Consider the following 25,290-nt stretch of genomic DNA (forward strand, 5'->3'; position numbering starts at 1 on the left):
CGTGGTCGTTATACTTTTAACGACGAAGCCTACTACGACCAGCAAATTGTGGTCGTTATTGACCTTTAACGACCACAATCCAACCATTAACGATCACATATACCGTCGTTAAAAACTGTTTTCCTAGTAGTGCAAGGAGTTCCGCCCCATCAGTCTCATGCACTCCGTCGAAAAGATTGTTTGCAAGATGTTGTCCATCCGTCTGGCTCCGTTCCTATCAGTGTTGATCCCTCCCTCCCAGAGCGCTTTCATCAAGACTCGCAGCATCCATGACAACTTCTTGTTTGTCAAGAATGCCGTCCGGAAATTACACTCTGTCAACGATCCTGCACTACTTCTGAAGCTTGACATCGCTGGTGCCTTCGACAACGTTTCCTGGTCCTACATGCTCGAGCTTATGCCACGACTAGGCTTTGGGAGTAGGTGGTGCGACATGGTCTCGCTACTTTGGAGCTCCTCGTCTTCCCGTGTTATGGCGAATGGCGAGCTTGGCCAGCCCTTCTCCCACCGGTGTGGTCTACGCCAAGGTGACCCTCTCTCACCCATGCTCTTTACTCTCGCCATCGCTTCACTACATTGGCTTTTTGCGCGTGCTGCCTCTTCTGGAGCCTTGTCCCCGATCAAGTTACCCCCCTCCCAACTTCGGGTTAGTCTTTATGCCGATGACGCGGCTCTGTTCATCGCCCCCAACGAGGCGGACATCCTCCTCACAAAACACATCCTCTCCAGCTTTGGCATTGCTTCAGGCCTTGTCTGTAACATTAGTAAGAGTGGCATCTACCCCATCTCTTGCGAACACATAAACCTAGAATCACTTCTACAGCACTTCCCCGTGCCTGTGCTTCAATTCCCCTGTCGATACCTTGGTCTCCCTCTCCACTACAAGAACATCACCAGGGCTGACATCCAACCTATTCTGGACAAGTTGGCTTCCAAACTTCAATGATGGCGCGGCAAGCTCATGTCTGGGGACGCTCGTCTGCGGCTTATTAACTCCGTGCTCTCCGCCATTCTGGTGTACTTAATCACCATCTTTAAGCTTGGTGCTTGGGCCATCAAGGAAATCGACAAGCTACGGCGGAACTTCCTGTGGCGCTCCCGGCCTGAGGCAGACAAGGGCATTGCTCTGGTCAACTGGTCCACGGTATGTCGCCCGAAATACCTTGGGGGTCTTGGTGTGATTGATCTGAAGCAGTTTGGAAGGGCGCTGCGGCTTAGGTGGAAGTGGCTCGAGTGGCGGGACCAGAACAGGCCTTGGGTTGGCTCTCCCACTCCCTGTGACCGAGATGACGAGGCTCTGTTTGCTGCTGCTACAAATATCACTGTGGGCAATGGTTCGCGGGCTCGCTTCTGGCAAGACCGATGGCTTCATGGTGAGGCGCCTTGTCAACTAGCACCTGACGTCTTCCGTCTCTGCTACAGGAAGAATTTCTCAGTGGCACAGGGACTCGCAGACCAGCGCTGGTTGTCGGGTTTGCATCGCATATCCACTGAGCCTGAGCTTCGTCAATTCACCTTTCTTTGGACAAAGCTGCGGCACTTTGTTCTGGACCCGAACAGGGAAGATAGTATCTCTTGGAACCGCACTGTCTCGATGACGTACACTGCCAGATCGGCATATCACTCTCAATTTCTTGGTTCTGCACCGGTTGCTAATTACGACAAGTTGTGGAAGGCCAAGGTCGAGGGCAAATGCAGGTTCTTCTTCTGGCTTTTCCTCAAGGGCAAAATTCTGACCAACGACAACTTGGCAAGGCATGCACTCCCGCACAATCCGAGGTGCAATCTCTGCGATCAGGAAGAAGAATCTGCCTTCCATCTTATCCTGCAATGCCCCTTTGCACGCTCTGTGTGGCACCTGGTGGAGAACTTCCATTCTGCTCCTGGACTGGCCACGGCTGCCATGCATGCCACCTCTATCATCTCCTGGTGGAATGATGTAATCTGCCCCCTTGGCAAGAAGACCACTAACACGGCCATTTACACATGTTGGAATATCTGGAAGGAACGAAACACACGCGTATTCGAGCATAAGACTCTTGCTGAGCAGGGTGTGCTTCTCCTCATCAACCAGGAAATTCTTCAACCTATGCTTTCATCTCACTGGCTTAGTGATGTTGAGAACCCGCCAGAACCTGAGCCAGACTAGACTTTCTACTCTTAATTGTAATGCTGTGTTGTAAGAACTATTTATTTTACTTTTCTCCTGCTTAATATATAGGCAGTGACCTGCCAGTTCCTCAAAAAAAAAAAAACAGCACAGGCAGCTTCAAAATGGCTTGTCTGGGCTTTTTTCTTCTTGCGTGGACTACTCCATTGTAATTACATTCAGAAGCTTGTAAGCTGCCAATGAACTCTGATTGATCTCCCTGCATGCAGCTGTATAGAATCGTATAAACAGGAACTTTGCACCGGTACGCTATCCCTTATATAAAACGCATTGTATAGAATTGCATTCAGTTTTCTTTCTGTATCAACACAGGCAGCTTCACAACTCATAAGGTGAGCACCATGTGGTTGTCTAACCAGTTTAAGATCCATGGTTATTATCAGGTGCACCACTATCACTAGGGGCTAGTAATTAAGTGACAGTACGCAAAGTCCCATCTCATTCAGAGAAATGAATACTACGGCAAAATTGGCTACAGGACACTCCAACTTGAAATTGTGGTTATTTGATTTGCTGGAAAATAGTGAAATACTAATCTCGGCTCCATTACGAATTATCTGGTGAAATGTCAGTATTGCCCTCAGAACTCCAATATATAAGATCCCACACTCTGGCTGAATGACAGAGCCACCACTCACCACAGTAGTTCTCTTCTCTTCTCTTCTACACTACGACAGTGAGTGTGAGGCCAAGGAGATGGAGGGGAAGAATAGAGCAGCCACCATTGCCGCCCTGTGCATGCTCCTCCTCACGCTGCCAAAGCCATCCCGTCAGCAGCCCTCCGGAGTCAACTGCAAGTGCTACTGGCGGTGCTACCCTGCGTGCAAGGAAAGGATCCAGCCGTTGCCCTGCAAGGTCAAGTGTGCTGGTCGCTGCCCCGACGCCATTGATCGCCTTGCCTCCTGCTTGATCGCCTGCGACATGGACTCCATCTGTGACCAGCCAGGGCCGTCAGTCGGTAAGACACTAACCACCTGTCTTGCATCGATAGAATATGTGTTTTTTCACACAAACTGTATGGATGCGTTTGCACTGTTTATGTATGAATTATCATGTACAGTGGTAGAATATTTTCTTTTGTGGGGGATATATTGATAGAATGTGTTCTTTTCACTGAGGGAAAAGGAACCGCCTGTTCTGATGATCTTGGACTATTTTGCAAATGTTGAGGTTTGCAGGAATGTCTGCCACGATATGTGGGTGGCGGGTGGCGCCAACTAACCTTGAAGGGCTGCGAGCAGGTCGGTCATGGGATCATAAAAATATGATGTCGAACAGCTGTGGTTGCTGCATCAGTCAATAAAATGTGCTTCGCTTTGGTGCATCACTTGTGTGAAAATTTGCCAATCTTAAGATTATCGATGCATGTGCAAACCCTGCTTATTTTGATTCATCTACAATATTACTTTCCTCTGTCCAGATGGGAAGAGCAAACTATTTATCTTCTTTTTAAGAGGAATAAGCGACATATAAGGTTAACACATTAAAAAATACAAACATTAACACTCATTCCAGCCTGCCTAAATAACGAAAGAAAAATGATTCAAAATTCATCAGTGAGAACCAGATAAACAATCACCAAGAACAAACGCAGAAAACAGGGCCTAAATAGAAACCTGAAGCAGAATCAAAGAAAACAGTGAAATGATGAACTCATACCTAATGAAGGCAAGCAAGATCAATTGAAAGGCACGGAGTACTAACTAATTAACAGAAGCAAGTGAACAAGCGACTTCTGCATCTTGAACACCGGAAGGTAACTCTAGATACCTGCAGAGAGATCATGGCATCAGTCAAACCAATCTGTACAAAACATTCATGGAAAGCTGTTAAAGTCATATCTGTAGATTTGTATCTCTCAAACAGTAAACATTAGCTAAACAATCTTGAAAATTGTGCCAAAAGCTCCGACGTGAAATCACCACAGAATTATAGGTAATCGGTAATAGGTAATTTGAGGCACACCTTTAACTTGGAAGTTTTTGGCAACATCTGGTGCCAATAGAGAGTAAACGATCAATAGGCATATAATGCGTTTATGGAGTAGGAAAGCAGAAAAATATGGTTTCTAGCTCACCGGAAATACCTTTTAGAAATACACATGATAGCAAGTTGCTACCAAATCGAATTTAATACAATTCATACAAGTAGAAGCATCAACTACAGGATCAAAAACAATACTTTGACCACTACTTCCTTCGGTCCAAAATAGATGTCAGTTTTGCCCTACACAGTATCAAAAACAATACTTTGACCACTACTTCTAATGATATGTAATACTTATTCCGTAAAAAGTGCAGTTCGTGATGAAATCAATATAACGGTGAATCGAAGTCCAATTTGATCATGTGTTAAATATTTATAGTGCTAAACATCTACTCCCTCTGTCCCAGATATAAGAGCATTTCTGACACTGGTGTAGTGTAAAAAACGCTCTTATACTTATACTATGGGACGGAGGGAGTACATACAAAATTTGAGAATTAGATTGTCACAAAGAAAGCTACATACAGTTTGGATTAAAAAATAACCAATGCCATATGCTATAAATGAGAGATAAGCTAAGAAAATATGTAAGCAAACTGCCTAACACTAGATACATTCATTTGTAGTCACATTTCAGTAGAAAAAAATAGAACTTACAAGCAATTTCTCGTATCTACCAGACCGATCAAAACAGAAGATTCCACTGTGCGAGATTCATCCACCCCATTCCTGAGCATGTCGAGAGGAGCAACACAACATGTCCCGTAGCACACATAGTTTCTCAACGATGACAATAATCACACACCCAACACACTGAAGCACACACGCCCATGTATACATTATCTGTATGTTTAACTCATCAAAGAATTCAAATTCAAACATTAGCCAGCTCACCAAAGCATTCACCATATCTCAAAAAAGAAATGAACTATCACAGTGGCATTGCTACTTAACATATGCAAATTTTGTTGAAGAAAAAGAGAATTGTGCAAATTCAGTTCATAGGGGATGCCTTTCCAGGCAGACAGTTCACATGTCCAGGCACGTAAAATAGCAATCTCTCCCTCACTACTACTAAAGAGCATTGTATGAAAATGCTCTTATATTATGGGAGGGAGGGAGTAGGTCTACATCAGCACAATTAATCTAGAGGCTGTATTCGGTTTTCTGTCCACATGAAAACAATCTCCACCTGACAGAGAGTTCACATTTCCAGGCACTTAAAATAGCAATCTCTCCCTCACTACATCACTACTACTAATTGAGTCGGCAATTGTATGAAAACTGCTACTCACTGCATTCGGTTTTCTGTCTACATCAGCACAGGTCTCTTAACAGATAAAATAGAAAGATGGGCAGCATGAGCTTGTCTAATCTGTTTAAGATCCAAGGTTATTTCAGGTGCTCCACTAGGGGCTAGTAATTGGCAGTAGGCACCATCTTGCTGTGGAAATTAATACCATGGCAAAACTGGCTACAAAACAACCAGACCTGAAATTGTGGGTCATTTAATTTGCTGGAAAATACTGAAGTACTTTGTTGCGTTACACTACAATCTATCCAGGTCAAATGTCGATATTGCCCTCGGAACACCAATATATAAGAGACTTGACACTCTTAACAGGCTAAGAGAACCACCTGAAAACTTCCACATCAGTTCCCTTTCTTTTCTCTTCTCGTCCGACGAAGGAGAGGAGATGGAGGCAAAGAAGAGGGCGGCCACCATTGCCGCCCTTTGCATGCTCCTCATCATGTCAGTGCCATCCCAGCAGCGGGTGTCCGCCATGTCCTTCTGCGACTGTTACCGGCAGTGCTACCCCGGGTGCAGGCAGAGCGTCCCTTGGTGGCTCTGCAACGTCAACTGTGCTGGCAACTGCGACGTCGGCGACCGGGAGGACACCCTTGCCGCGTGCATCATGGTCTGCAGCACGGACTCTGCACCAACATGTAAGACGACGGACCCCCTTACTTGCATTGCATTTGCTTCGTTTATAGATGAATTTCTCATGACCATTGATGTCTGCTCTCTTTTTTCTGTTGACATGAAAAAAATCACCATCTGTTCTGATGATCTTGTGCTCGTCTTGATGATTTTGCAGATGCACAAGGTGTTGCGGATTGTATAGCTGAGTGCAACAAGAGGTGGGGGCAATAATTAACGCCAAGTAACCTTCAAAATAAAGAGCTGAAGAAACTGTGGATCATGGGATCATATGATGTTGAACGCCTGTCACTGCTGAACCAATCAATAAAATGTGTTCCGTGTGCGTCGGTGCCACTTTTCTGAATATTTTTGCAAATCTCAAAGTGGCATATTTATTTCGTAAGAAGTTAACACATGCTACAAGAATTCAAACACGCATCCGAGCCGTCCCTGAATACCAGTGAAAGCAAGCAACTCACAAAAACAAAAACACAAGATGGGACATAAGCATAAATCTGACGAGGAATTCTCCCCACCAGATGCAACACAGAAACAGTGAAAATATGAACAGACATACCATGCAAGCAAGCAAGATCAACCGAAAAGTACTGATTAATACAAGCAAGTCGTTATGTCTTCATCTGAATTGGCAAATTGACTACAGCAAACTCATCCAAACCTTGCCTAAATGTTAAGAAAGCAAAATATTTTGAAATTCATCAGTGAGAACCAGATAAACATTCACCAAGAACAAACGCAGAAAATGGGGCCTAACTAGAAATCTGATGCAGAATCAAAGAAAACAGTGAAAAGATTAACACATACTAATGAAGGCAAGCAAGATCAATTGAAAGATACTAACTAATCGAAGCTAGCGAACAAGCCACTTCTGCATCTTGGCCGTAACTCTGGATACCTGCAGGGCAATCATGGCATCAGTCAAACCAATCTGTACAACACATTCATGGAAAGCCATTGAAGTCATATATGTAGATTTTGAATGGCTCAAACAGTAAACATTAGCTACACCATCTTCAAAATAGTGCCAAAAGTTCCGACGTGAAATCACCAGAGTTATTAGACAAAACTAACATTAGAAACAGAGAACAAAGGTAATTTGAGGCACACCTTCAACTTGGGAGTTTTTGGCAATATCTGTTCCAATAGAGGCTAAATGATCAGTGGGCATATAATGCGTTCTTTGGAGTAGGAAAGAAGAAAAATCTGATTACACAATGACAATGTAAAAAAATAACAATGAGAGATATGCTAAGAAAATATGTAAGCAAACTCCCCAACACTAGATATATTCATATGTATAGTTACATTTCAGTAAAAAAGATACAACTTACAGGCAATTTCCATATCTACCAGACTAACCAAAAGAGAAGATTCTACTGTGTGAGATTCGTTCACCCCATCCCCATGTCAAGAGGAGCAACACAACATATCCATGTATCATACATAGTTTTTTAACGACAAAGACAATCACACACCCAAGACCCAAGACCCAACACACCGAAGAACACACTCCCGTTTATACATCATCTGTATATTTAACTCATCAAATAATTTAAATTCAAACATTAGCCAACACACCGAAGCCTTCACCATATCTCAAAAATTGAAAACTATCCCAGTAGCATTGCTACTGAATAGATGTAAATTTTGTTAAAGAAAAAGAGAATTGTGCAAATTCAATTCACAGGAGGTGTCTTTCCTGGCAGACACTTTACATCTCCAGGAACTTAATATATCAATCTGTCCCTTGCTACTAGTACTAAACAGCATTGTATGAAAACCTGCATTCGGTTTTCTTACTACATCAGCACAGGCCTCTTCACAAGGAAAATAGAAAGATGAGTAGCATGCGCTTGTCTAATCGGTTTAAGATCCAAGGTTATTTTCAGGTGCTCCACTAGGGGCTACTAATTGGCAGTGGGCACCATCTTGTTCAGGAAATTGATACCATGGCAAAACTGGCTACAAAACAACCAAACCTGAAATTGTGGATAATTTGATGTGCTAGAAAACACTGAAATACTTCGTCGTGTTACACTAAAAATTATCCAGGTCAAATGTCGGTATTGCCCTTGGAACTCCAATATGTAAGAGGCCACACACTCTGACTGAATAAGAGAGCCATCAGTCACCTGAAAACTCCCACAGCAGTTCCCTTCCTCTTCTCTTGTCATAGCTTGTCTGAGGAAAGGAGAGGAGATGGAAGTGAAGAAGAGGGCGGCCGCCATTGCCACCCTGTGCATCATGCTCCTGATCATGTCAGTGCCATCCAAGCAGCAGGTGGCCGCCATGTCCTTCTTCGACTGTTACCAGCAGTGCCACGATGGGTGCAGGCACAGCCTCTTGGTGGCTCTGCAACTGCGACGGCGTCGACTAGGACACCCTCGCCGCATGCATCATGGTCTGCAGCACGGACTCCATCTGCGACCAGTTGGTGGGGCCGACCTATAAGACCAACAGACCACCTCACTTGTATAGCTGCATTGCATTTGCTCTATTTGTAGATGAATTCTCCTGAACATCGAGGCAATATGCTCTCTTTTTTTTATTGTTACACAGAAGGATCACCATCTGGTCTGAGGATCTTGTGCTCGTCTTGGCTATTTTGCAGATGCATAAAGTGTTGCGGATTGTATAGCTGAGTGCAATAAGAGGTGGGGCAATAACTAACGCCAAGTGACCTTCAAAATAAAGATCTGAACATATAGATCATGGGATCATATGATGTTGAATGGCAGTGATTGCCGAAGCAATCAATAAAATGAGTTTCGCGTGTCGGCGCACCACTTGTGTGAAATTTTGCATATCTCAAAGTGGCATGTTTATTTCGTACTCCAAGCCTTAGCAATCTTATCCAAGCCTTTCCTGAATCTCAGGGAAAGCAAAAGAACTCAACACTCATTAGTAGAACCAGGTAAAAACAAACACACAAAATGGGGCATCTACCTAATATAACACGGAACACAATCAAAACATAACAATGAAAATATGAGAACACACAAAATGCAAGCAAGATCAGATGAAAGGTACTAATTAATAGTAACAAGCTCATTATGTCATCATGCCCAGTTGGCCAATTGACTACAGAAATTAGATATAAACCGGGTTGATCAAAATGAGCAACTAAATCCTACAGGTCCATTTCACAGCTGACTAGTGCATCCTAAATAGAGGGCAAATTTTCCTTGTGGGTCGCAGCAAACAAGCCCCTTGCCCCCTTCTGCATCTCAGCCACCAGAGCGTAACTCTAGATACCTGCAGGGCAATGACTACATCAATCAAACTAAATTTGTATCATGCATTCATGGAAAAGCCGTTAAAGTTTTATACCATTGAGCTGATTTTGTATGACTCCGATTGCACATGCAACTAACAATGAGAGGTGCTGAGACAATATTTAAGCAAACGGCCTAAAACTAGAATAACTGTCCACAAATCAGCAATACTTAACTGCAAGTAGAATGATAAACAGTGGTACAACATTTCACGAAGGCATGCTCTTCAAAATTTTGTTACAATAATTAGTTCACTAGGTATCACAATGATCCAAAATAAGCAGCAATATAATGTGAAATGGCATTGCGATAAGCTCATATAAATTTAGTATGCTCAGGTATAGTTAGTTGTCAGTCACTGACGCGGAGAAGAACATATAAATCACACTACGACCTGATGGATCCATAACCACAAAAAAATAATCAAAGGCAATGTAGGAAGTGGCAAAATTATAACAAAAAGAAAAACATGAAACAGGATGTATTTCATTCTGCCACCACTTAACTGCAGAAGAACTGCAGAACTAATTGAGGTTCTGGTGAATATCTAGAGCTAACATCATATAACCCAATTGAGACATTGTAGAATAGGCTAAGCTTCTTTTAATATCTCTCTGAGCAAGAGCTAAAGTAGCTCCTAAGAATAGTGTTATTGTACCTACTAAAGAAATAAAACTCATTATCAAAGGTAAAGATATGAAAAGAGGAAGAAGTCGAGCTAGAAGAAAAATTCCTGCGCTATATGTTGAAGAGGTCATCAAGCAGCAAAAGAAACAAGTAATATGACGCTACTTAAGATGTTTAGCTTAACACAAAAGGATGTGAACGGCATATTCCATCAATAATTATCGAAAATCAACATAGATTTGTTATAACCAGAGTTTGAATACATGGTTTTACCTGCAGCATAGACACTTTCTAATGGATAACAGATAGCACAGTTGTTGTTTTCAGGAAGTTTACTGAACTGCAATGACTCAAGCTGGACCATGAAGATACCGGAAACTGTCCGCAAGAAAGCCACATTATTTTCCTCGGCATACGCTATCCTCTGTATGTGCTTTATCTCTAAATTCAGGGAAAGTAGCTTGTCCAGTCTAATAGTTCTTCCCAGCACCCACGAAGCAACACCATGACAACCAGCATTCCTCTTCCATAATTTGGCGGTGAAGCCTTTCTTGCAGAGTAAACCCAGCCCGCCACCCTCTGCTCGCATAAGTGTCAGAAAGTCCCTGTAATGACCATAGGCAAGCATACACAGTGGCACCTGTATCAAAGCTAGGCTCTGCCTATTCAAATCAACCTCAAGAATTACAGTTATACCACCGTCAGAGAGCAGCAAGTAAAGGGAATCCCCGATCAACACAGCAGGCATGCCTTGACAACCCACGGCCGCGCGTTGAACTGATGTTGGCATGAGATCACTCCATACACCAGTCTCCGAGGAGTAAATGCAGGCGATCACTTGTTTCTGTTGGTAGCTTACCAATACCACCTGGAAGTGGTGGGCGTCTCCAGTAGCCCGGAGCACCGCCCCGTCCACCTGAGCTGCGTAGGTGTCGAACGCCGGTGGCGCGACAAGCCTGTGCTGGTCGCGGGTGACGGGGTCCCACACCAGGAACCGGTTTCCCGATGAGCGGGCGACGAGCAAGAGTCCATGGCGGCAGATGAGGATTCTGGCGCGGCTGTCGTACAGATGCAAGGAGAAGCGTCCGGCGGGGATACGATCGGGGGCCACCATGGTAGGCGTGTAGGTGAGGTCTGGAAGCTCGTCGCGGAAGAAACCAAGGAGGTGAGGGCTGCGGCGGTGGTGCCGGCGGTAGCGGCGGAGGAAGCCGCGGTTTGTTAGGAACCTGACCTTGGGCAACGCCAGTGACTTTAGTCCCACCTCAGATATGGGAGGAGGCTAGGAGCTCCTTATAAGGGAGAGTGCCACACTCCCTTCAGACTGGTCTTTTGGAATGTTGTGGACTTTCTGCTTATAGTGGAGTGTCCGATGCGCACCGGAAACGTCCGAGCATATGCCGATGGACCAGGAGCTAGGCCTGGGTTGCTAACACGGTCGGAGACGAGGCGGCGCGGGGGAGGGAGGACGGCTGCGGCGGGAGGCGGAGGAGGATCTCGGAGAGCAGATCCTCGTCTTCCAGAGGCGGGCGGGAGCGGGGGCGGCGGTGGAGGGCGGCCGCCATGGCGGTGGCGCTCATGGAGGCGGTGGCGGCGGCGGCGGAGTCTAGGGTGGGGTGCAGCCGCAATGGGGAAAGTGAAAGTGCAGATGCGGGAAAATGAATCTACAGTGCGATTGAAGTTTTTCCTTTCAAAAAAGGACCTTTTTAGAAAAACAAAAATCAGTTCTTTCATTCTAAACTATTTCCACTATGATTATTACGATCCCAGAGCCAAAACATCACACTCTTTGTATGGAAAAAAAATTATATGAGACCAAGTCTCACGGTTAGCAGATGAGACCCGTCTTGATGGATGACACGTGGCATTCACAAATCACAAAGCATCTAATCTCTCTCCCCCTGATTTAAAGTGGAGGGTGGAGGGTGCTTTGTGATTTGTGAATGTCACGTGTCATCCATCAGAATGGGTCTCACGTGAGACCTGATCTTATATAATTCTTTTCCCTTTGTTATACTTTATTTAGGTAGATCTCGGTCAGCTGGCTTTTAGTTTTGTGGTTAGTCGATTTTCTGGCCGTTGGATTGTGCTTTAGGATTTATGTAGTTTTTTTTCCTTTTTTCTGTCACATTTTGCTTCTTTTTTCAGACAATTGTCACGTTTTGTTGGTGTATTAGGCTATGTGGATTCGACTGACTTTGAGTCAGTCGATTTTCTTCTTGGACTGGATTTTGGTGTGCATGCTTTTTAAACTGGGTTGCTTTTATTTTCTGTGTATGTATGCTTTTATTTTTGAGTTGAGTTTTTTTTTCTTTACATATGTTTTTGGATATTGAGTGTGTGTAAATGTTTTTTTGTATGGTAATACGTGTCTTATTTGTATCTTAAAGATCAAAGTACAAGTCACGTAATAACCGACATGACAAAACTGAAAAGATAGCAGAACATCTCTGAGCTTGACACCAACACTCGTCATTTGCCTCCGGCACCATCACAGCAGCCGCCAAAGAAAAGAATGAAAGATCACCTCCTCACCCGAGCTCGACGCGGCTCCATTGCTGATATGCAGCTTTGCGGACCTTCAAGGTGGCTCATCAAAAGTGAAGCCATTGCCGTTGAACGAATCAGACCGGGACAACACCGCGGACACGCCATCAAACTCCAGATCTAGCACTCCACCACGACTAAGACGCCGAAGGAGGAAACCATACCTGCCATCCATGAACCACGAACTCAGCACACGTTCCGTCTTTCAGATGTCGTCGATGCAGATCATAATCTACATCCGCTCCTGGACTACCTCCCAAGCTCCGCGCCGACGCTGGAGTAAACGCCATCACAACGGCGGAGCCCGAGGACACAGGTCCACCACGAGGATGCCGCCGCCGCCACGCCATCCTTGCTTGAACATACTGGTTTCCAAATCCATCTCCAACCATAGGGCCGATGACCTCGTCAGGGAAGGATCCGAAGAATCTTTATTTAACACCGTCATCGTGGCCGCGAAGCCAAGACGATGAACAGTCTAAAACCTAAACTACGAGGGAGTAAAAATCGACCCACACGCGTGGATCCGGCGACCCTCCTCATCACCGACGACCGACCTCACCAGCGGAGGGAAGCCATCGGAGGACAGCGCTAGAAAATTGGCGCCCCCTGGCAGCGGCTAGGGTTGGAGCCGCCAGGGACGAGAGGAATGGCGCTCGGTTTCGTTAACTCTTGTGCGTGCAATAAGTGTGTGTAAATGTATGCATGCAAGTAACACATGTACAAATTACATTAGATTACGAAAACTTCACTCTTATATATTTATTCTACAGATTATAAAAAGTGCATCTTTTGTGCTAATTGTATGGAATTTTTTAATTTTTTAATTTTCTTTATTCTTTAAGAGTAATAACAATGCAGGTTGTGTTATGCTATTTTTGGGCTGATTAAATATATTTTTATTATTATGTGTATGTATGCATATATTTTTATTATTATGTGTATGTATGCATTAAAGTACTTCCTCTGTCCAAAAATATTTGTCATCAAAATGAATAAAAAGAGATGTATTTAGAACTAAAATACGTCTAGATACATCCTCTTTTATCCATTTTGATGAGAAGTATTTTCGGACAGAGGGAGTATGATGTCTACTACACAAACTTCTTCTTGTAGACGTTGTTGGGCCTCCAAGTGCAGATGTTTGTAGGACAATAGCAAATTTCCCTCAAGTGGATGACCTAAGGTTTATCAATCCGTAGGAGGCGTAAGATGAAGATGGTCTCTCTCAAGCAACCCTGCAACCAAATAACAAAGAGTCTCTTGTGTCCCCAACACACTCAATACAATGGTAAATTGTATAGGTGCACTAGTTCGGCGAAGAGATGGTGATACAAGTGGTATATGGATAGTAGATAAAGGTATTTGTAATCTGAAATTATAAAAACAGCAAGGTAATTAATGATAAAAGTGAGCATAAATGGTATTGCAATGTGTGGAAATAAGGCCTAGGGTTCATACTTTCACTAGTGTAAGTCCTCTCAACAATACTAACATAATTGGATCATAAAACTATCCCTCAACATGCAACCAAGAGTCACTCCAAAGTCACTAATAGCGGAGAACGAATGAAGAGATTATGGTAGGGTACGAAACCACCTCAAAGTTATTCTTTTCAATCAATCCATTGGGCTATTCCTATAAGTGTCACAAACAGCCCTAGAGTTCGTACTAGAATAACACCTTAAGACACAAATTAACCAAAACCCTAATGTCACCTCAAGTATCCGTGGGTATGATTATACGATATGCATCACACAATCTCAGATTCATCTATTCAACCAACACAAAAGACCTCAAAGAGTGCCCCAAAGTTCTACCGGAGAATCACGAGAAAACGTGTGCCAACACCTATGCATAGGTTCATGGGAGGAACCCGCAAGTTGATCACCAAAACATACATCAAGTGAATCACGTGGTATCCCATTGTCACCATAGATACACATGGCAAGACATACATCAAGTGTTCTCAAATCTTTAAAGACTCAATCTGATAAGATTACTTCAAAGGGGAAACTCAATTCATTACAAGAGAGAAGAGGGGGAGGAGAAACATAAGATCCAACTATAATAGCAAAGCTCGCGATACATCAAGATCGTGCCAAATCAAGAACACGAGAGAGAGAGAGAGAGATCAAACACATAGCTACTGGTACATACCCTCAGCCCCGAGGGAGAACTACTCCCTCCTCGTCATGGAGAGCACCGGGATGATGAAGATGGCCACCGGAGAAGGATTCCCCCCTCCGGCAGGGTGCCAGAACGGGTCTAGATTGGTTTTCGGTGGCTACGGAGGCTTCTGGCGGCGGAACTCCCGATCTATTCTGCGTTCTGGAAGTTTTAGGGTACGACGATATATATGGGTGCAGGAAGTACGTCGGAGGAGCTACGGGGGCCCCACAAGGCAGGGGGGCGCGCCCTAGTGGGGGGGCGCCCCCCACCCTCGTGAGCACCTCCCATATCTCCTGACATGGAGTCCAAGTCTATCCGGTGGCTTTTGTTCCAAAAATAACTTCTCCAGTTGATTTCGTTCCGTTTCGACTCCGTTTGATATTCCTTTTCTTTGAAACACTGAAATAGGCATAAAACAGCAAATCTGGGCTGGGCCTCCGGTTAATAGGTTAGTCCCAAAAATAATATAAAAATGGATAATAAAGCCCAATATTGCCCAAAACAGTAGATAATATAGCATGGAGTAAGCAAAAATTATAAATACGTTGGAGACGTATCAAGCATCCCCAAGCTTAATTCCTGCTCGTCCTCGAGTAGGTAAATGATAAAAAAGATAATTTTTGACGTGGAATGCTAGTTGGCATAATTTCAATGTAATTCTTCCTACTTGTGATATGAATATTCAGATCCGAAAGATTCAAGACAAAAGTTCATATTGACATAAAAATAATAATACTTCAAGCATACTAACTAAGCAATTATGTTTTCTCAAAATAACATGGCCAAAGAAAGCTATCCCTACAAAATCATATAGTATGGCTATGCTCTATCTTCACCACACAAAATATTTAAATCATGCACAACCCCGATGACAAGCAAAGCAATTGTTTCATACTTTTGATGTTCTCAAACTTTTTCAATCTTCACGCAATACATGAGCGTGAGCCATGGACATAGCACTATAGATGGAATAGAATGGTGGTTGTGGAGAAGACAAAAAGGAGAAGATAGTCTCACATCAACTAGGCGTATCAACGGGCTATGGAGATGCCCATCAATAGATATCAATGTGAGTGAGTAGGGATTGCCATGCAACGGATGCACTAGAGCTATAAGTATATGAAAGCTCAACAAAAGAAACTAGTGGGTGTGCATCCAACTCGCTTGCTCACGAAGACCTAGGTAATTTTGAGGAAGCCCATCATTGGAATATACAAGCCAAGTTCTATAATGAAAGATTCCCACTGGTATATGAAAGTGACAACATAGGAGACTCTCTATCATGAAGATCATGGTGCTACTTTGAAGCACAAGTGTGGTAAAAGGATAGTAGCATTGTCCCCCCCCCTTTTTTTGGCCTTTTTTTGGACAATGCTCTATTGAATGATGATCATCACACTTCTATTTATTTACAACTCAATGATATAACTCGATACTAGAACAAAGTATGACTCTATATGAATGCCTCCGGCGGTGTACCGGGATATGCAATGAATCAAGAGTGACAAGTATGAAAGAATCATGAACAGTGGCTTTGCCACAAATACTATGTCAACTACATGATCATGCTAAGCAATATGACAATGATGAATGTGTCATGATGAACGTAATGGTGGAAAGTTGCATGGCAATATATCTCGGAATGGCTATGGAAATGCCATAATAGGTAGGTATGATGGCTGTTTTGAGGAAGGTATATGGTGGGCGTATGGTACCGGCGAAAGTTGCGCGGTACTAGAGAGGCTAGCAATGGTGGAAGGGTGAGAGTGCGTATAATCCATGGACTCAACATTAGTCATAAAGAACTCACATACTTATTGCAAAAATCTATTAGTTATCGAAACAAAGTACTACGCGCATGCTCCTAGGGGGGTAGATTGGTAGGAAAAGACCATCGCTCGTCCCCAACCGCCACTCATAAGGAAGGCAATCAATAAATAAATCATGCTCCGACTTCATCACATAACGGTTCACCATACGTGCATGCTACGGGAATCACAAACTTCAACACAAGCATTTCTCAAATTCACAACTACTCAACTAGCATGACTCTAATATTACCATCCTCATATCTCAAAACAATCATCAAGTATCAAACTTCTCTTAGTATTCAACACACTCATAAGAGAATTTTGTTATTCTTGAATACCTAGCATATTAGGATTTTAAGCAAATTACCATGCTATTTAAGACTCTCTAAATAATCTAAGTGAAGCATGAGAGTTCATCTATTTCTTCAAAATAAAACTACCACCATGCTCTAAAAGATATAAGTGAAGCACTAGAGCATTAACAAACTACTTCGAAAGATATAAGTGAAGATCAATGAGTAGTTGAATAATTATGCAACCATGTGAAGACTCTCTAACATTTAATAATTTCAGATCTTGGTATTCTATTCAAACAGCAAGCAAAGCAAAATAAAATGACATCTAAGAATAGCAAACATCATGTGAAGAAGCAAAACTTAGGATCAACCGATACTAACCGATAATTGTTGAAGAAGAAAGGTGGGATGCCAACCGGGGCATCCCCAAGCTTAGACGCTTGAGACTTCTTGAAATATTATCTTGGGGTGCCTTGGGCATCCCCAAGCTTGAGCCTTTGTGTCTCCTTAATTCCTCTCATGTCACGGTCTCCCTAAACCTCAAAAGCTTCATCCACACAAAACTCAACAAGGACTCGTGAGATAAGTTAGTATAAACCATTGCCAAAACCTTATCATACTCTACTGTAGCAAATCACTAAAAATTATTATTCAACATTGCATACTAAATGCCTCTGCATATTTAATAGTCCTATCCTCAAATAGAATCATTAAAGAAGCAAACATATGCAAACAATGCAAACATAACAGCAATCTGCCTAAACAGGATAGTCTGTAAAGAATGCAGCAACATCCATACTTCCCTACCTCCAAAAATTATGAAAGAAAATTCCCACTGTAGTAAATTTATCAGAGCTTTATATTCAAAAGGTTTCAACATTTTTATCACATTCTGACTTTTCTAGGGAATTATTGCAACAGCGGTGAACTTTCTGTTTTCAAACAGCAACATGTGGACTTCTAAAATAGGCATAGTAAAGGCTATCAATGCCACTTTTATTGGAATAAAAGATGCAAAACATTGTTCTAAATAACAGCAAGCAAATCCTAACAAAAAAATTGACGCTCCAAGCAAAACACATATCATGTGGCGAATAAAAATATAGCTCCAAGTAAAGTTACCGATGAACGAAGACGAAGGAGGGGATGCCTTCCGGGGCATCCCCAAGCTTAGGCTCTTGATTGTCCTTGAATATTGACTTGGGGTGCCTTGGGCATCCCCAAGCTTAGGCTCTTGCCACTCCTTATTCCATAGTCCATTGAATCCTTACCCAAAACTTGAAAACTTCACAACACAAAACTTAAAGTAGAAAACTCGTGAGCTCTGTTAGCGAAAGAAAACAAAAGACCACTTCAAGGTACTGTAATGAACTCATTACTTATTTATATTGGTGTTAAACCTACTGTATTCCAACTTCTCTATGGTTTATAAACTATTTTACTAGCCATAGATTCATCAAAATAAGTAAACAACACATGAAAAACAGAATCTGTCAAAAACAGAACAGTCTGTAGTAATCTGGATCAAACATATACTTCTGGAACTCATAAAATTCTCAAATAAATTGGTGGACCTGAGGAATTTATCTATTAATCATCTTCAAAAATAATTAACTCAATAGCACTTTCCAAATAAGAATGGCATCAATTCTCGTGAGCGCTAAAGTTTCTGTTTTTTTACAGCATGATCAACAAGACTTTCCCCAAGTCTTCCCAAAGGTTCTACTTGGCACAAACACTAATTAAACACATAAAACCACATCTAAACAGAGGCTAGATGAATTATTTATTACTAAACAGGAACAAAAAGCAAGGAACAAAAATAAAATTGGGTTGCCTCCCAACAAGCGCTATCGTTTAACGCCCCTAGCTAGGCATGATGATTTCAATGATGCTCACATAAAGGATAAGAATTGAAATATAAAGAGAGCATCATGAAGAATATGACTAGCACATTTAAGTATAACATGCTTCCTATGCATAGGGATTTTGTGAGCAAACAACTTTTGGGAACAATAATCAACTAGTATAGGAGGGCAAAACAAGCATAACTTCAAAACTTTAAGCACATAGAGAGGAAACTTGATATTATTGCAATTCCTACAAGCATATATTCCTCCCTCATAATAATTTTCAGTAGCATCATGAATGAATTCAACAATATAACCAGCACCTAAAGCATTCTTTTCATGATCCACAAGCATAGAAAATTTACTACTCTCCACATAAACAAGATTCTTCTCATGAATAATAGTGGGAGGAAACTCAACAAAATAACTATCATGTGATTGAAAATTAAGATCAATATGACAAGTTTCGTGGTTATCATTATTCTTTAAAGCATACATGTCATCACAATAATCATCATAGATAGGAGGCATGCTTTCAACATAATAAATTTGCTCATCAAAGCTTGGGGGACAAAAAATATCATCTTCATCAAACATAGCTTCCCCAAGCTTGTGGCTTTGCATATCATGAGCATCATGGATATTCAAGGAATTCATACTAATAACATTGCAATCATGCTCATCATTCAAATATTTAGTGCCAAACATTTTATAGATTTCTTCTTCTAGCATTTGAGCACAATTTTCCTTTCCATCATACTCACGAAAGATATTAAAAAGGTGAAGCGTATGAGACAAACTCAATTCCATTTTTTTGTAGTTTTCTTTTATAGACTAAACTAGTGATAAAACAAGAAACTAAAAGACTCGATTGCAAGATCTAAAGATATACCTTCAAGCACTCACCTCCCCGGCAACGGCGCCAGAAAAGAGCTTGATGTCTACTACACAACCTTCTTCTTGTAGACGTTGTTGGGCCTCCAAGTGCAGAGGTTTGTAGGACAGTAGAAAATTTCTCTCAAGTGGGTGACCTAAGGTTTATCAATCCGTAGGAGGCGTAGGATGAATATGGTCTCTCTCAAGCAACCCTGCAACCAAATAACAAAGAGTCTCTTGTGTCCCTAACACACCCAATACAATGGTAAATTGTATAGGTGCACTAGTTCGGTGAAGAGATGGTGATACAAGTGCTATGTGGATAGTAGATAAAGGTATTTGTAATCTGAAATTATAAAAACAGCAAGGTAACTAATGATAAAAGTGAGCATAAATGGTATTGCAATGTGTGGAAATAAGGCCTAGGGTTCATACTTTCACTAGTGTAAGTCCTCTCAACAATACTAACATAATTGGATCATAAAACTATCCCTCAACATGCAACCAAGAGTCACTCCAAAATCACTAATAGCGGAGAACGAAAGAAGAGATTATGGTAGGGTACGAAACCACCTCAAAGTTATTCTTTCCAATCAATCCGTTGGGCTATTCCTATAAGTGTCACAAATAGCCCTAGAGTTCGTACTAGAATAACACCTTAAGACACAAATCAACCAAAACCCTAATGTCACCTAGATACTCCAATGTCACCTCAAGTATCCGTGGGTATGATTATACGATATGCATCACACAATCTCAGATTCATCTATTCAACCAACACAAAGGACCTCAAAGAGTGCCCCAAAGTTCTACCGGAGAATCACGACGAAAATGTGTGCCAACCCCTATGCATAGGTTCATGGGCGGAACCCGCAAGTTGATCACCAAAACATACATCAAGTGAATCACGTGGTATCCCATTGTCACCAAAGATACGCACGACAAGACATACATCAAGTGTTCTCAAATCTTTAAAGACTCAATCCAATAAGATTACTTCAAAGGGGAAACTCAATTCATTACAAGAGAGAAGAGGGGGAGGAGAAACATAAGATCCAACTATAATAGCAAAGCTCGCGATACATCAAGATCGTGCCAAATCAAGAACACGAGAGAGAGAGAGAGAGAGAGAGATCAAACACATAGCTACTGGTACATACCCTCAGCCCCGAGGAAGAACTACTCCCTCCTCGTCATGGAGAGCACCGGGATGATGAAGATGGCCACCGGAGAAGGATTCCCCCCTCCGGCAGGGTGCCAGAACGGGTCTAGATTGGTTTTCGGTGGCTACGGAGGCTTCTGGCGGCGGAACTCCCGATCTATTCTGCGTTCTGGAAGTTTTAGGGTACGACGATATATATGGGCGCAGGAAGTACGTCGGAGGAGCTACGGGGGCCCCACGAGGCAGGGGGCACGCCCTAGTGGGGGGGGGCGCCCCCCACCCTCGTGAGCACCTCCCGTATCTCCTGACGTGGAGTCCAAGTCTATCCGGTGGCTTTTGTTCCAAAAATAACTTCTCCAGTTGATTTCGTTCCGTTTCGACTCCGTTTGATATTCCTTTTCTTCGAAACACTAAAATAGGCATAAAACAGAAGATCTGGGCTGGGCCTCCGGTTAATAGGTTAGTCCCAAAAGTAATATAAAAGTGGATAATAAAGCCCAATATTGCCCAAAACAGTAGATAATATAGCATGGAGCAATCAAAAATTATAGATACGTTGGAGACGTATCAGAGTACTATACAATATTTGTGTAAATTATATTAGACTGCTAAAGTTACATTATTATATGTGTATTCACTGCATATTACAAAAAGTGCACTTTCACTGCAAAATTGCGTGCAAGTTCTTTTATCTTTCTTCTTAAGAGTAATACCAATGTCACTAAGTTAATCTCTCTTAAAAAAATTTATAATGTTTAGTTTTTAAATCATTTCTTGTTTTTAAGGATGATACCAATGCCATTAATTTGTTTCTTGTTTAAAAACTTTGTTTTATGAAAAAATCACTATTATATATTTATTCTTACAAAAATAAAAGGTACAATTTATGTGTAATTGTATCATTATTAATTTTATTTTCTTTCTTCTTAAAGGGTGCTACCAATGCCACTATACTTGATTTCTTCTTGGAAAAAATATGTTTCTTGTGTTTGTAAGTATACACGCAAATATGATATACCACGTGTGTAAATTATAATAGAGAGCAAAAATTGCACTGTGTATGCTTATTTTTTGCATATTATGATAGTGCAATTTCAAGGCATATTTGTGTGCAAGTTATTTTTTTCATTTTCTTTCTTCTAAGAGTTTCATTCTTACATAGAAAACTTCATTATTTAGTTTTAGTTTTTTTCTTAAAGGGTTTCACTATACCATAGAAAAATTCATTATTTTGTTTTCGTTTTAGTTTTTATTTTCTTTCTTCTTAAAGGGTTTCATTCTTCCATAGAAAACTTCATTATTTTGTTTTTCTTTTGCTTTTTCTTAAAAAGTATCAATCTTCCATAGAAAATTTCATTATTTTGTTTCTTATTTTAATTTTCTTTTTTTCTTAAAGGGTTTTATTCTTCCCTAGAAAATTCATTATTTTGTTTTCATTTTAATTTTCATTTTATTTAATTTTATCTATTTAACTATAATACCAATATCATTCCACTATTATATGGTTATTCTTTCATATTTTAAAAAGGGCAATTTCTATGTAAAATATGTGCAATTGTTTTTTGCAAAACCCTTCCGTGTAGATTTGTGCATGTTTTGTCAATATTTGATTATTTTTTTCTTTTTAATGAAATACTGATTCCTTCTTATGAAACTTCTTTTTGTGAAACTTTCACCATTATATACTTATTATTACATATTATAAAAAAAATGCAATTTGTATGCAAATCTTGTCATTATTTGATTTATATGCTTTTAAGGTAAGACCAATGCCGTTGTTTTTATTCGTATATTTTATAAGGTGACAGCAGCACAACTATTTACAGTTTGAGGTGACCGCCTCTTTTTCTAGTTTTAGTTATCGGGTTTACAAGTCATAGTGATTTAAATCATGCTAGTTAAAACCGGTAGCCGGTCTCATAGTTTGCCATACTATTTTAGCCAAACTTGCCTTAGGTTAGGTGCTTAAATTGTTAGCCACACTTTGGCTTGCCTTTGGGAAATTTTCTAGTTATTTTTTGTGTATGACATGTGGGCCTTATTTTCCACAACAAGAATCTTACTGAGTAAAATAGTGTGGGAAAATACTAACTACTCCCTCCTTTCCAGTTTATAGGGCTCAATTCAAAAATCTCACCAATCAAGGTAGATGGTGAGTGGTGAAATAATTTTTGTAGTTTGCAAAACCACTCAATTAATGCGCTTGTTTTCCTCAAACAATTATGTTTACCAATGCATTAATTGTAGTGCATGCATGCATAAAGCACATGCATTGGTCAATTTTTTCTTTTAATACTTGCATGCAATGATTTAATGCATCTTAAAATCTAAACATATGATGGGGAACAACCAAATTGAGCCTAATAAAACGGGAAAACTAAAATTTTGAGATAAGCCTTATAAACCGAAAAGGAGGAAGTATGAACCAAACATGAATACCTACATCCGATGTTTGGGGGCCGTGTTGCATGCATCAATCACACTGATGGTGGTGATTCAATTGCAAAAGCGTTATTGATACCCCAAAAAGCAGCGTTAATGATGTGCTGAAATGTGTACGTGCATGGCCATTTGAAATGCATGCCAGCTCACCTCAATTCCAGGTGGATAAACTAATTAACTATGGACCAACTGGATATATGCATTGCGATAGCAGTTGCCTGAACTGGATTCGATTGAAACAAATTTTGGTTCAGTCGACTGACCCAAATCTGTTTTCAGTCAACTGACAGGTAGCCGGTCCCATATTTGTAAGGCTACTTTGCTCATGTGTTTATTTAGGGCTAGTTTGCTCGTGTGTTGCCATTGAACAACAATCACATATACAATAACATTGATCCAACATTGTTGTAATTCACAGCATGCACGTCACGCTCAGTTTACCCAAGGCCCAAGTCCACACATACGTTAAGCGCAACATAACTACGAAAAGATTATTTACTCCTTGGATCATACAAAACTAGACTAGTTGAATCTGGATCGGCGAACTGGCCGATGTAGACCAAGACAAACTACAACGACTGGTCGCTCCTGATGAAGGTGAAGCTGCAGGCGCGAGGCTATTGGGACGCCGTCAAGCACGGCGACGTCGACTTCCACGAGGACCGTATGGCGCTGGAGGCCATCCTTGGTGCGGTGCCACCGGAGATGGTGGGCACGCTGGCCGTCAAGCCGACGGCGAAGGCGGCGTGGGACGCGATCGCCACCATGCGCATCGGCCGCGACCGCGTGCGCGCGGCCAAGGCCCAGTCATTGGCACAAGACTTCGAGACCAACGAGTTCCGCGACAGGGAGACCGTGGACGATTTCGCGATGCGGCTCGGTTCCATGGTCACCAACCTGAACATTCTCGGCGACAAGGTCACCGAGGAGAAGGCGGTAAGAAAGTTCCTGCGCGTGGTGCCTCCACGGTACTCGCAGATCGCCCTGTCCATTGGAACTCTCGTTGATCTCGATACGTTGAGCATTGAGGATCTGACAGGCCGCCTCAAAGCGGCCGAGGAAATATGACCACGGCAGCTCAGGGCAGACCGGTGGAAACCTGCTGTTCACTAAGGAGCAGTGGCTAGCGCGCTACAAGCAACGCGAGGGATCATCGCGCAGCGGTGGTCGTGGCGATGGCCGTGGCGACGGCCGTGGCCGCCCGGAGACGGCGTGCCTGGCGGCGGCCGAGGGTCGTCGGGCGACAGCTCCCGTTTCAAGGGCAACTGCCACAACTGCGGGATCCAAGGCCATATGGCTCGGAACTGCACCAGGCCCAAGCAGCAGCGCAAGGAAGAGGCCAACCTCAACCAAGTGCAGGAAGATCAACCCACGCTACTCATGGTGGTGAGCTGCGGGCTCGCCCAGATCCACGTCGAGCCAGCGCGCAAGCACGTCTTCCTCAATGAGAAGAGCGTGATCCCGGTGTAGACAGCGTGCGACGCCTAGTACTTAGACACGGGCGCGAGCAACCATATGACAGGCGACCGGGCCGTGTTCTCCACGCTCAATGAGACGATGACTGGTGTTACGGCATATCTCTCTCAAGGTAGTTTTGGTGATTGATGACAACATGTTTGCGGACTAATCTTATGCTTTGAATTATTCACAGATTCTCCCCTGGCACGAGACGCCTTCTTCCCCTTGGAGTGTATTTCAAGACGGTGTAGCTCTTTCGTTTCTTTCTCGGTGGACTAGTTGCGTAGAGGGCATCGTACTATCAAGAGGGGGTCCGCTGGGGTTTTGCATGGGTGGAATCATCACGTACACATCAGCTTCTCACCCTCCGAGCATTTCCTTTCCATTGAAGAGATCTCTCCTCTCTCTTCCTTGTCCTGGCTGGGTCAAAGCGGTAGTACCGCGCACCCAGCGGTAGTACCGCTGAGAAGCCACAAGCGGTAGTACCGCGCACCCAGCGGTAGTACCGCTGAGAAGCCACAAGCGGCAGTACCGCTCCGCAGCGGTAGTACCACCCGTGGCTCCACAGCAGTAGTACCGCTGGGGGCCTGGCACCTCCGCCTTGTCCTCAGCTTCTTTTAGAGATTTCTTCTCTCTCGCGCGCGCCCCAGCGGTAGTACCGCACTGCCTGCGGTAC

At 42.5% G+C, this 25,290-nt stretch overlaps 3 protein-coding genes and 1 pseudogene across 3 annotated transcripts; 3 read left to right on the top strand and 1 right to left on the bottom strand.

Annotated features, from left to right (window-relative positions):
• The first annotated feature begins 2,788 nt into the window (after positions 1-2,788).
• Positions 2,789-3,589, top strand: LOC125516473 (uncharacterized). The gene is made up of 2 exons (XM_048681906.2): positions 2,789-3,128; positions 3,333-3,589. The coding sequence occupies exons 1-2, from the start codon at positions 2,789-2,791 to the stop codon at positions 3,389-3,391; spliced, it is 399 nt and encodes a 132-aa protein (XP_048537863.2). The 3' UTR covers positions 3,392-3,589.
• Positions 3,590-5,776: 2,187 nt separating this feature from the next.
• On the top strand, positions 5,777-6,444 carry LOC125517355 (uncharacterized). Its single transcript, XM_048682547.2, has 2 exons — positions 5,777-6,103; positions 6,256-6,444. Exons 1-2 carry the CDS (start codon positions 5,854-5,856, stop codon positions 6,309-6,311), a joined length of 306 nt encoding a protein of 101 aa, XP_048538504.2. The 5' UTR covers positions 5,777-5,853; the 3' UTR covers positions 6,312-6,444.
• Positions 6,445-8,474: 2,030 nt separating this feature from the next.
• LOC147963672 (uncharacterized) lies at positions 8,475-11,580 on the bottom strand. The gene is made up of 4 exons (XM_087529659.1): positions 11,452-11,580; positions 10,277-11,252; positions 9,357-9,370; positions 8,475-8,546 (listed from the first exon to the last, which is right to left on the bottom strand). Exons 1-4 carry the CDS (start codon positions 11,578-11,580, stop codon positions 8,475-8,477), a joined length of 1,191 nt encoding a protein of 396 aa, XP_087385785.1.
• Positions 11,581-11,627: 47 nt separating this feature from the next.
• Positions 11,628-24,524, top strand: LOC147963673 (uncharacterized; annotated as a pseudogene).
• Positions 24,525-25,290: the final 766 nt, after the last annotated feature.

Source organism: Triticum urartu, chromosome 6A, assembly GCF_056163025.1.
Source record: "Triticum urartu cultivar PI428250 chromosome 6A, HENAU_Tu73, whole genome shotgun sequence".
Classification (NCBI taxonomy): Eukaryota; Viridiplantae; Streptophyta; class Magnoliopsida; order Poales; family Poaceae; genus Triticum; species Triticum urartu.